At 45.9% G+C, this 13,459-nt stretch overlaps 1 protein-coding gene across 2 annotated transcripts in view; it reads right to left on the bottom strand.

The window, feature by feature from the left end:
- LOC146785376 (ephrin type-A receptor 3-like) overlaps positions 1–13,459 on the bottom strand; it is a 540,333-nt gene that overhangs the window by 54,984 nt on the left and 471,890 nt on the right. For both annotated transcript variants that reach the window (XM_085634371.1, XM_085634372.1), the window contains exon 12: positions 1,691–1,752. In XM_085634371.1, the coding sequence (XP_085490497.1) occupies positions 1,691–1,752 (62 nt within the window). The remainder of the gene's footprint in view (positions 1–1,690; positions 1,753–13,459) is intronic.

Here is a 13,459-nt window from a genome sequence, read left to right as displayed (position 1 = left end):
CTACATAAATGCTGCTTGGAGGTGTGAGAAACTACTGTTCTTCTAGGGAAAACTGCTGTACTTCAATTGGGACATTTACAACATTACCCTGCAAGGCAGGTATAATTTGAATGGGACTGAGCCAGACTTCTCAGTACTGCTACTGTAGCAATCATTCTTAGCATGGAAGTACCATCCCTTCTTAGCATGATGGCTAGATGTTCACTGAGGCACAAATTGCACATGTTAGTTGGCCTCTTGTATGTGAGTGAGCCCATGCGGCTTATTTTCAGCAAGACTACAATTCATTTATTGGCACAGTCCCTGCATGTCACTGCAGTGCTACTGCAGTTTTATAGAGTTCCAGTTCCACCCAGGTACATTTCCAGATCTACCCAGCATGAACATCGTTTTTTACAGGGCAGTTTCAGAACTTCTGTGAAGGATTGCTATACTTAGTATGGCATCACGACCACGGCTCAGCAGTGCTGCTACAATTCAATTGGGACATTCCTGCCACTTTTTATACATAGGGTATACATGCAATGGCAAATGCCAGTTGTTACTTTCAGCAGGCGTTGCTGGGGGTGTAGGTGGGGGTGGATGGGAATTTGGGGCAATCTGTCGCTGGCGGCACTTTTTTGGGAGCAGTGACGAGCCCTCGTTGTCGCCTCCCCGCTCATCGTCATCCGTCACCACCCCCCGCTCGTCTACGATCCCCCCGCTCTTACCTCCACCATCCGTCCCTAGGCCCTAGGTGGCAAACTCTGGGATCGTCCCAGGCGGCAAATTCTCTAGCTACTCCAATGCAATACTTTGCAGGTAATTACTTCGGGAGCCATTAAATTGTTGTCATTCCATCTGGAGTCCCGTTGCATCACATCAGGGCTACTTAACTAGACACTCCTGAACCCTGAAAAACCCTTACACGTGACATTTCCAGAAAAAAAATCAGGAAAACTGTGCTTTGTGCAGTTTCTGAGCCACACTCCTGGAAATGTTTATGAATTCCGAAAAGTGCTAAATCTGCACCTAACATGGGCATACTCCTGGTGGTGCAAGTTTACTACTAAGTTTGTGAGTTGGACCTTGAGTCTATTTTAGCCAGCGCTAAGATCGGTGACTACATGGTCTGTGACTACTACTGTTAGTGTCTCGTTGGTATGTGGGACAGTGGTGGGTTTTATCAGTGGAAATGAAGGAAAAATAAAATGATAATAACTGGATGTTATTATCATTGTATTTGTTCCTGTGTCTTTGCGAAGCGGGTGAAGCTGCTCGATTCTCAGAGCAGGGGAAGGAGTGGTGGCACTCTGTAAAGTATGTATGAATGTCTGACCAAATAGTCATGTGCACTTTGCATGTTCTCCATGCAGGCTGCATTACATTCTGCATGAAGAATAAGCCCAGGCCCCCATTCCCCATCTGAGCGCTGAACCATGGCACTCAAACTAATCACAACGCTGCACTGGAGCATTGTGATGGGTCAGGGGAGCCTGGCTGCTTCCTCTTCCGGCTGCATCTAAGGGACGATGACGAGGGACGACGCGGAGAGACACGAGGAGGTACGTTTTCTTTTTTCTACCTACCTCTTCCTCCCCTGCCCGCTCACCACCCCCGGTCTTTGCCAGCCGCTACTGATGTTCGATTCTGTAAAATGTACCTATAGAAAAAGAGCGAGATGAGTAATGAGCAATTGGAATCACCTTACCTTCAGAAAAGAATCCAGGGACCCATTTTCCATGAATTCGGTGATAATCATAACAGGTTTACCTGAAAAACAGAAATCCCAACATCAATTATCAGCTGCCATGTCCTTCTGGTATCTCAGGGAAATCCAGACAGTTATATGGGTGAAATCACAGACGTGCCACATAACATCAAATGTGGGAAATGTATAATTCAGGACAGTTTGCAGAAAATGAGTCAATTTTGTACATTTTAGAAGGTGCACTGCATTTTCTACATGTAAAAGAGAAAACATTTATGACGCCAAATGACGAGGAAAATCTGACGCAACATGGCTCTACCTCGCATGATGTTTCCATCTTTATTGTAGGCAATGCTTTTGTACAATTCAGATCCAGCACAATACAAATTAGTCACAGCCCTCTCCAATTTTAAAGATGTGTGAACATAAATATTTAACTAACACTTTTTTGATTTTTCATAAAATTGACCGAAATTCCTTTAATTCCCCAATTGATACAGCCGTTTTCTCCTGGCTAATAATTTCGAAATCAGTATATCTTCTCCAGGGAGTTGACTATACTGGTATGACGTTACAACGCATGCTGTTACAACGCATGCTGTTACAACGAAAGTTTTACAACGCAAGTGCATTGACAACGCAGGACATTACAACGCAAGTCTTTACATCGACTTCCACTAGATGGCGTGCTAACATTAAAAAAGTGTAATTTACTATTCCAACTCCAGTCCACGTAACAGTAGGGAAGGTGTTGGGATAGTAAACTACACTATTTTTAATGTTAGCACGCCATCTAGTGCAAGTCGATGTAAAGACTTGCATTGTAATGTCCTGCGTTGTCAATGCACTCGCGTTGTAACAGTTTCGTTGTAATGGTAGTGCGTTGTAAAAGTTGCGTTGTAAAGGTTGTTCCCCTGATCGGACATGTAAACACAATAGTTACCTTTACCTTATCCCTAGATACCCATATCACCGTCCATTAAGTTAATTGTTATTTCTCATCAATTACAATAGCTCATACAAATAATATATTTCACCCTTATTCTGATATACTCAAAACTAGAATAGCTCATATATGAAATGATAAATGTATGACATGGGCACCTAAGAGTAATTATTGTGTTTATTTGTCAGATTAATATAGCAGAGCCGCTGAATAAGAGACACAGCATTTTACTATCACCCTTCTTGCACCCTCTGCAACATCCCTCTCACACCAATAGGAAAAAACACGGAGGCATAGCTACAAGCCCCTAACGCAACAGGAGCGTCGCTTTTTCTGATGTTCTGCTAGCATTGCTCCATACCCTATATTTACAAGTTAGTGTTAAGCCACTTAACGTGGCTCAACGCCACCTTGTAAATATGCCTCTTTTAGCAGCAGTCCGCTGCGGCAAAGGAGTAGCCAATGGGTGTTGCAGTGGGTGTTCCACTGCAACACTAGTTGCTTTTTGATGCTGCCCTATATTTACAAGGATGGGGCAGCGGCCCTATATTTACAAGGATGGGGCAGCGGCCCTATATTTACAAGGATGGGGCAGCGGCAAAAACTTATGCCAGGTAAAATCTGGTTTTAGGATGGCGATACAAGGAGAAATGATTAATTTCTCTTCGTGTTTTGCTCTTTCTATGTGTGCTGCATTCTACAGCACACCTAGAAACAGCAAATCGCCGTTAAAAACTTTTGTGCAGTAAGGTGTCCCTTCCTGCACATAAACAATCGCCCCTGCTGCGCAGGCACCCTTGCAACACGGCGCAAGGGTGTCGGCGCTGGCACTAGAGGAAACACTAGGGTGCACTGTATTTTTGTAAATACGGCCCATCCCTGTGTTTTGAAAATGTCAGAGTGCTGCGTTGCCACATTTGGCGTTACACCGCGCTCCGAAAGTGCCCTCCACAACCATTCTAAGAAGTTTCTTCAAGCTTCTGGCCTGACATTCAAAAACACACCTGGAGTCCTGCTACCCTCCCTGCCCATCCTTGATAATCCCCTCCCTGATCCTGTATGTCTATAAAACCCCAATAGATGGAGTCCTGACACTCTACCTCACCACCGTCTGAGGATTCTCTTCACCTCCCCAGGCAACTGCTGTGCTGTCTGCATTCAATATAGCAGTAGAAAGCATGGATGCCGTGCAACTGGCTGAGGTGTCCCAGAATCGATGGAAGTTCCTATGACCCGCGGGTATGTGGAGACCCAAACCCCAATAGATGGGAGTCCTGACACTCTACCTCACCACCGTCTGAGGATTCTCTCCCCCTCCCCAGGCAACTGCTGTGCTGTCTGCATTCAATATGGCAGTAGAAAGCATGGACGCCGTGCAACTGGCTGAGGTGTCCCAGAACCGATGGAAGTTCCTATGACCCGCGGGTATGTGGAGACCCAAACCCCAATAGATGGAGTCCTGACACTCTACCTCACCACCGTCTGAGGATTCTCTCCCCCTCCCCAGGCAACTGCTGTGCTGTCTGCATTCAATATGGCAGTAGAAAGCATGGACGCCGTGCAACTGGCTGAGGTGTCCCAGAACCGATGGAAGTTCCTATGACCCGCGGGTATGTGGAGACCCATGGCTGAGTGGAGGAATGGTGGTTCTGGTGAAAGATACGCATCTTCATTTGACTGCTTCCCTTAGGTCTTCAGAGTCCGAAAGAGGGGAAGTGGAGACTGGGAAATTATTTTCCATTCCATCGTTTTGCTGGGGTCTAACTTGGCATAAGTGAGATAAGACGTGGGAAATGAGTGCTTCCATTAGTGATGTCTCATCAGTGAAAAACAACTTCTGTTTTTCACTGCTTTAAGGATACAGCAGTGAATTACCGGATTTTAAATGATGTATTCACACACAACCAATGGAATGGTAAGGAGTGCCAGCAAAGCGGTTGTCCTCCGCTGAAGGGTTCAGAGTGGCATCATGGACAAGAGCGAAGGCCGCGTTGTCCATCATATTGTTCAAAACCCCCAGTTTGAAAAAAATGCCCGTGCTGTTTTGAATGTGACCAGTCCCCTTCTCCCTTGCAGCCACCTCCCAGAATGTCCTCATTAACAACCAAACGAGGGGGGGGGGGGGGGGAGCATGAATTTATTAAGCATAGAAAGTATAATCCAATGTTTGAAAATCAGGTAAGATACACATATTTGTTATCAAGTTCATTCTTTCATGCATTAATTATTAAATATTTTGTGCAATTCCAAGAGCGCTTTCTTTGTGGAAGCGCATAAAGACAGCTTCAATTTTACCAAAAATTAATAATAAAAAATTATATATATATATATATCAAACAAGCACAGTTCGCTGGTCTCCCTGCCGCTTTACGGTGGCGGGCTCAAGCGAGGTAGCGATCCTCCAACATTTACAAAAACGCCTTTTCGTATCCAAAAAGCAGTCTTGAGCCCAGCTCCATATGCGTGAAATCTTTATTCAAAAAATGGCAAACACCGTCGGGCGTTTGTTTGCCATTTTTTGAATAAAGATTTCACGCATATGGAGCTGGGCTCAAGACTGCTTTTTGGATACGAAAAGGCGTTTTTGTATATATATATATTCAGGAGATCTCGTTCAGACCTCTTAATCCACAAGTCTGTTCAATTTTTTGCTATCCCCTGCACCCTCCCCTCCCCCCCAGCAAACTGAACGGGGCACTGGATCAACCCAGTTCATCCATTGGCTGCCTTGCACTGTGAGTGCTAGTATTTTTCCTGATTACATGTTCACATCTGCGTGAAAAGCAGTGCAAGTGCCAGAGCTTGTGAGCCTGGCTTGCTGCCTGACTTCTTTATTTTTATATTTTTGCACCCTGCATATGTCTAAGGAAACAAATCCATAGAAAAAGCATAGCAAACAATACGTGCTTGACAATGCTTGTTGTTAACAGTTATATGTTGCAGGTTTCGGTTAAGACTGTATAACGGAGTCGGAGTACTGTTTTGATCTTTATCTCCGCTATTATTTATAAAAATTAGTATCTTCCCTTAAGGGGTTATGCTTTATTGCTGCAGTAAGTGCGAGGCCCCTTTGTTTTTTGAGAAGCAAGCTGTGAAATTGTTTTTTTCGGTACTATTGTATAGTGAAAGTAGGTCACATTTTCACTGCTGTATTATCAGGATACTGAACAGCTGCATTTTGGAAAGATTATTTAAATGACTCTTTATAGGTCCCCTGCCTAACAAAAGCTACCACTGAAGTTCTTAATCCTTACCTCTCCATGAACTAGGGTCTGTGTTTACTGATCTCAGCCCAAGCTCAGGGAACTGTGCACTTATTATTCTCAGTCTTCGATATTTATAAAACCATTCTGACCAATATTGGCCTCTAGTTGACAAAGATCAACCCTAATGTTCTTTGGATCACTGAGTAATTATGTTAATTTAATCTGCAGCGCGGCGCGTGGCACCTGCTTGGACTTGGACAGGCCCCTCGGCGGCTGGGAAGCGGCCATCTTAATTCTGAGCTCATTTGTCATGGGGCTGTTGTAAAGGCTCTTTAATGGACTATGCCTGACATTTTGGGCAGTGGGGTCAGTCAAGTCACATTCACGGTGACCTCTGTCACCAATGACCTTCTATGGTGCTGTGGGTTTCACAATGAAACCCCAGCCCTTGGGGCTTTGGTAGGAACCCCTATGACAGGAGGGAAATGGTTATTTATAACAAGGAAACGGGCATGCGCAATTTCCTGTCACACAAAGTGCCTGTCGGCCTCTCTGTGGTGTTTGAATCTTACCCCCGTGCTAACAATACGCGTAGATGTTCCGAGCTCCTTCATAGCAATGGTTCACTTTCCTCTATTTTTGCAGTGTCCACTTTTACCTTTTTTTCGCTGTGCCCCTTCCCCCTCTCTCTCTCTTCAATTTCACCTTTGGCAGCTATTTCTCTCATTTCGTCTTGTATGCCATTCTGTCCATCAAACGTTGTGCACTATTACTCGATTACTTACTCCCACCTAGATTGGCCGAGTCCCTCTAGCCCTGGCTCTCTCACTTTATGCCACCCTGTCCAGACCCACCATTCCGCCTCTGTCTTTGAGTCACACCACTCTTGCTGGTTCTGGGCCTGCTGTGCCTGCAGAATAGTACAAATAATTCAAGGTGCTTTCTGCAACTGTTTTGAAATTGCATTAGCTCTTGTTATATTTTTTGGTGGCAGATTATGTTTTTGGACTTCGGCTGTTGGTTTTATTTAACCAATGTTTATGAATGTTCCAGTGTGTGTACAAATAAATAGAGATGTAGATGAATTTCGACAGATAACTTTCTGTCGCAATCCCTTCTCCTATTTTTCACTCCCCCCTCTCTATTTGCCCTTCATTCCACTTGCCTACCAGTGCAACATTTTAGTCAACTCAGAATCAGGAGACGGTGCTTAATTTGTAAAAAAAAAAAAAACATAAACCCAGGGCCTCAAAGGTTTGCACAACGTTTTGCTTGCGAGTTCACTGCTTGTGTTGACAAATGCCGAATACAACGGCTGTATTCTTTTGATTCTGCTTCATGCCTTCATCTTCCATCACCTTACACCTCTTTGCAAGGTCTCTCACTCTTTAAATTCTTATTCTTCACCGATTCCTCCCTTTGTCGCTGTTTTCCTGTTTTCGTTTTTCTCCTTTTCAGCCATTCTCTTTCTTAAAGTGGGTCATAAGCGAATGATGATAAATCATATTCTGTCCCCCAAAATGCGTTCTTGTACCCACCAACAGCAACTACAGACACACTTTAAGCACTGGTGCTAGGATTTGTACCACACAAGGGAAAGGGAGAGCATTTCCACCCCTAGAAACGAAGCCTTTTTTCAACAGGGGTGGCGCCTCCGTAATGGTGAAGGAGCGTCGCCCCACTGCCCAGAACCAACGGATGATAAATAAAATGAAATAACACAACATTCATATAATTTTTAGGTCTCGCCTGACCCAGCGCATGCGCTGGTCTGGCGAGACTTATTGAGAGGGCTCCAAAAAGTGCTACCAGGCCAGCCTAGAGCCACAGTGCATGTGCGCGGGCGCGTGCGCCGCGCTTTACTGCCATTACTTTCACTTTTGCGGCCGCACGGCCGCTTTGATGTTTGATCGTGATCGCGATCACTTTCACTTTTGCGGCCGCACGGCCACTTTGCATAGCCAATAGGTCTCGCTTTTGGGACCTTATAAGTATTTAGTTATGCAACTGTTGCATGGCTAAACACTTATAAGGTCCCAAATGCGAGACCTATTGGCTATACCAATGCTTGTTTTATATTGCTGTCTGACATTGCAATAAGTATTAGGTGAGGTAGGTCTGGGCCGGGCATGGCAGGGAGGAGGAGTAGTTTGCTCTTGAAGTGCGCATGTCAGTTTGGCCGGCTGTCCTAGGCTGGCCAAACAGACAGGCTCAGTTATGTTTCTCCAACCCAGCTGTTTTGCACAGGAGGGTTGAAGAAAAACCACAGGCTCTATCTGAGTGACAAACGAGGCTTCTCAGACCAGTCCTGGTGCTACTCTGATGTTTGAGAGCAGCGTCTGGATTGGGTGGGGAGCCTGTGCTTTGATGCTCATCCACTTCCGGACGGACGAGAGCAGCAATGAGCGGGAGCAGAGCGGCTGGTATTTTTTATTTTCATTTATTTCCCCACAAGCTCCCCATTCTCCCCTCGGCTGCCCTACCTTTTTTAATAGGCGGTGACTGCCACTGCTTTTCAAACTTCAAATAGCAGTCTGACGCCGGGCTGAGAGCGCCCTTGATGGCCGTCTAGATGAGGCTTGCTGTTGAATGAGCACTGGGTGCTTGCCTTCTGGTGACAATAGTTTCTTCTACCTTCCCTTGCTGTCTGCAGGGATGATGTAAAGATCTTAAACCTCTGTTTTCGTGAGACTAATCTGGCCCCACATGCTCACGGCTCACAAGGATATCGACTGGTCTCTGTGCCAGAACCGGCCATCTCTTTCCCTCTCTTATGCTCTTATTGGCCTGTGATAGATATCTTGTTCTCTTTGTCACATTCTGTCTGTTGACATCAGTGTCACAAAGTTAAGTAGTTGCAGCTAGGGGTATCAGCTGCTGTCCCTGGCTTGCCCTTTGCTACTACTGTCTCTGCCATTGCTAACCCTGGTCTCAGTCTTGTAAAAAGGAACTCCAAGACACTCATTTTATCAATACCACACCTAGGGCCATATGTAGGTAAATTACATTTACCGATTCTTAAATATCGAATTTTACCGATTCTGTATTTATGAATCGGTAAATGTAATGTAGGTAAATAAATACCGATTCGGTGTCGGTATTTTAGAATCGGTATTTACCGATTTGGTAATGGCAACTGGCTTCCCATTCATTCCTATGGGCCTGGAGGCCCATAGGAATGAATGGGAAGCCAGTTGCCATTACCGATTCGGTAAATACCGAATCGGTAATGGGGGAGGCATCATCATGGGTGGCAGGGTGTCACATTGACACCCTGTTGCACCCCTGATTCGTCCATGTGTGCACATGTGGCGCACATACATGCCCTAAGGGCATGTATGTCTGCCACATTGCACACTTCAAATAGCCAAAAAATGCCTTTTTACAGGTATTCGTCATTTACCACCAACTTTTAGTTGGTGGTAAATAACGAATCCCCACACCAACGACACACTCCCCCTACATCTCATTTCAGGATTCGGTACAGAATCCTGAAATGATCCCCCTACATAGCAAAAGCCTAAATACCGGTCGGTAACGGGATATTTACCGAAAATCGGCCATTACCGACCGGTATTAGGCTTCCTACATATGGCCCCTAGTGATATTAGCATGTTCTGGGTAACTCATGGATAGGCCCTAACAGCTCTGTTTACTTTCTGTAGACTTCCCTCTGTGCCATTCCCTTAGTCACATATCGGCAAAAAGGAGGCTCTTGAGGGGGCTAACGATGAAGCAAGGGGTCCACTCTGCCGTGTCACTGATTGGTCAAGAGGTGTATGAACTTGCTTCCACTCTCCCCAACATTTTCATAAATTGATGTCTTATTGGACGGCATCTCACTGTCTGAAATTGTCTTGAGCCCAGCAGGCTGCATTCCTCTCATAGACACTCGGCTGTTTCTTTCTATCAGATGCCCTAACGCTGTCTTCTTCTCACTGTCCATGTCTCTATTACCAGGAGAGGTTGTAGGTGTGTGGAGCCGATGCCCTCTTCTACGGCTCCATTTCCAAGGACGTGCTGCCTCATTCTCAGACTGGTAAATAAAAGCGGCTGTCAGCGGTGATGAATAGGCTTCATTTCCACGCGGAGCTCCTCCTGGCAGGAAAGCATGGCTGGGACAGAGAAGGTCAGCAGCGCTGACAGCAACCGTAGGCCACCCCAAGAAAGCAAAATATGTACAACCGCAGCCTGTGCAGGTTAGAGTGGTGGTGCCAGGTGGGGGCAGGGGGATTTCGACAGACGACCACGAGGGAAAATGTATTATTTATTTAATTTTCCCTCGTGGTCGTCTGTCGGATCCCCCCCAACCCAGCCCCACCGACTCACCGCTATTACCTACACGGACCGTGGCTGAATATGTACAAGCTTAGCCGCAGAACTCCTTAACACAAGAGCCTGCCTTCTACCTGAACCACAAAATGTAACTATCTAGGGCTTTAATTATGAGGTGGGTACAACAGGCTCTGAAAATGTCACATATGTGGGCTAACCAATAGAGAAAGGCGACGATTGTTCAACAGTTCACTGTTTCCTGACGTTGTTATTCAGTTTTAAATACATATAAATAAACACAAGTGCTGTGTCCAAAGATTTTCTCAGGATCTCACCACTTTCACTGATGAATGCTGAGCTTGCTGAATACCAAGGCTGCCTAGTCTTCATTCCACCTCATACTTCTTTCTTGCATCACCCTACACTTCCTGTCTCTTCCTCTCACTCTTGCTGGCTGTTTCCAGCCCCACTTTCTCCCTTTGCAACCACAGTTAGATCCGCCAGCCTTAGGGTGGTCTTCCCCAAGCTTTTTGCCTTGCTCTACCATTTTTTGCGGATCTTGTTTTTGTGGGACTTAGGACTCTGCACACTTTACCACTGCTAACCAGTGCTACAGTACGTATGCGCACTCCCTAAAACATGCTAATAATGGCTTACATCCAGTTGGCACATTTCATTTACTTATAAGTCCCTAGTAAAGTGGTACTAGATGTACTCGGGCCCGTAAATAAAGTACTACTAGTGAGCCAGCAGCACTGATTGTGCCACTCACTTAAGTATCCTCTAAAACAGGGGTACTCACAAACTTTCTGTCGGGGGCCAAAATTACAGTGTGGTTAGTGGCCGAGGGCCGCACTGGTAGGGGTGGAGTCAGTGGGGGCGGGATCAGTGGGGGGCGGAGCGAAAAAAAAAAACTTTCAAAACATTAGACAATGCTGTATTTCACAATCAGATGCAACTACAAAGAGCACATTTTGATAATACATTTTTATTTGAAGGCATGAACTACACAAGAAACATGCTGAATCTGCGACTAGGGTGACATTGAGCAGTTTGGGGGTGTTATGCCATTAAAATCACTGGAGAATAAGCATTTTACAGGGAGATGCTCCTGTGTAGGGGAGGTGTAAGGGGTCATTTTGATTATTTGAGGTATGCCACCGAGTCCAATGAGTAGGAGACAACCTCCAAATTGGGATGAATTGACTGAGAGATGCCAACTCTACCTTGAAAGCAACTCAGTTTCAGGAGAGAAGAGGCTGCGCTCCAGCGTCTACTCGGATTTGACTAAGCTAGGGTTTTAACCCAGCCTCTTTTTACCGCTCCATAAACATCTTTAACCCCAACAACCCCCATCCACACGCACCTCTCCTCAGGCACTCTTCCAGGCGACTACGAGGAATCCCCTTTCGGACTACACGCCTCTCTCACTTTCAATGGCGGTGCGTTCCTAGCCTCGCTCTGAAGTCTCTTCGTTGCACTAACTCACCGGTTCCGTGTGTGACTCGGAGGCAGGCAAGCCAATCAGAGGCAAGCAGTAAGCAGAGATGATGGCCGCAGGAGGAAACGTTGTGAATATGTATTCAAGCGTATTCACAACGTTTGCTCCTGCGGCCATCTTCCCTGTTTACTCCAAGGAAGGAACTGCGGCATGTAATCGAACAAGGTCCGCGGGCCTCCAATGAAGGCCAGCGGCCCGCGGGCCGTACTATGAGTAACCCTGCTCTAAAACGTGTCTCAGGGCTCCCTTTGCAACCTATGTGTGCAGCTTCAACTACCAGTTTGACCTGAAAAAATAAACTTTTAGGCCAGGCCTAAATATTAATTTTTAATACATATAAGACCCTCCTAGAGTTGGCCCTAAACTGTCTATAGGACAGGGTGTAGTTTATTAAAACGTTCGACATGTACTTATAACTTTTACATGTCCTAGTTGTGAAAAACTCTTCAATTAAGTTTTCAGTACTGCATGCCCTACCTCTCTCATAGGATAACATTAGGTTAAATTATTATATTTAACAAGTGCTAACTTTCAATTGATAGCATATAGGAATGTCAAGCTTGGTGTTTAAAGAATTGTAATTTAAATCCTTCTGTAATTCTAAAGTTGGATTTTAAGTCACAATTCTGAACGTTGGCATTTCCTTGTGCTAACAGTTTGGTGCCTGCAGCCTGTATCTGAGACATGTGACTAAGTGAATCTGGCAGTTGGTATTTGTGTATTGCTCCCCAGCAGTGAGACAAAGGGTGAGTAGGTGTTGGCACAATGGGCCATCTCTGACTTGATAGGTGGCAGGAGCAGTCAACTACCACACTTGCACATCACAAAGAGTCTGCTTCAGCACACTCACAAAGGGGTTCACACCAGTTTATTGTGCCCCCAGACAAACTGTGGACAGGGCAGGTAGGCCGGACATTCCATACTCCACTGGAGCTGGAAACCTCCAGGATCTTCTCCAACTTCAGAGCTGGCACCAAGTATAAATATTGGACCCTCACACCCAACTCTTCAGTACACCTCTGGACTTGTGGAAGACACAGAAGGACTGCTGTGCTGCTTCGCTGCAAGAAGGACTGCACCTCTGCTGCCCTGCTACCCTGCTGCCTGCTGCCCTACTGCCGGAGTGAAAAGGACCGGACCTGCATCTTGAACCCAGGACTACCAGAATGACTCCAAAGTCTGATTGGCTGGCCTCATGGTCAGAGTTTTAGGGATAGAAACGGCTCCAACCATGTTGAACCCAGCATCTGGACTCTGCCTGCTTGAGTCTTGACCCTCCAAGTGGTGCTCTCCCAGTCCTGGACCCTTGGAAGTGGGCCTGAAGGTGCTCTGTCAGTCTAGCTGTGTTTGTTTGGGCATAACCGATAAAACACAGCGCATCTCCTCGCAGCTGTGCTTGGCACCGCCGCATCCCGAACCTAGGACCTCAGATCACAGCCAACTCTCATCGAAGAGCCACTGCATGTTGCATCCCCACTGCAGTACTTCACATGGCAAGTCTTCCTCGATGACGACACAAAACCTTGCATCAAACACTTTGTTGACTGCTTCATCCAAACATCTGCTGCATGGTGCATCTTCGAAGCAGGACATCAAATTGCCACCTGCAACTCTTTGGAACTACCGCTGCGTGGCGCTTCCTAAACCCGGGATCCAACAACGCTATACAATCAGGATTTAAGGCCTAACTTGGTCCTTGTATCTGGCCCACACTCTATTTCTGTCAGCCTGAACTTGTGAATTTGTCCTGGTCCTGAACAACCAAATAACCAGTTGATGCTTTCTGCTTTTAGGCGCTATTTTCACTTACATCTTTAATATTGCATATCTCCAGTTCCACT

The sequence above is a fragment of the Triturus cristatus genome, chromosome 11, assembly GCF_964204655.1.
Source record: "Triturus cristatus chromosome 11, aTriCri1.1, whole genome shotgun sequence".
NCBI classification, from domain to species: domain Eukaryota; kingdom Metazoa; phylum Chordata; class Amphibia; order Caudata; family Salamandridae; genus Triturus; species Triturus cristatus.
This window is presented reverse-complemented; position numbering and strand designations above follow the sequence as displayed.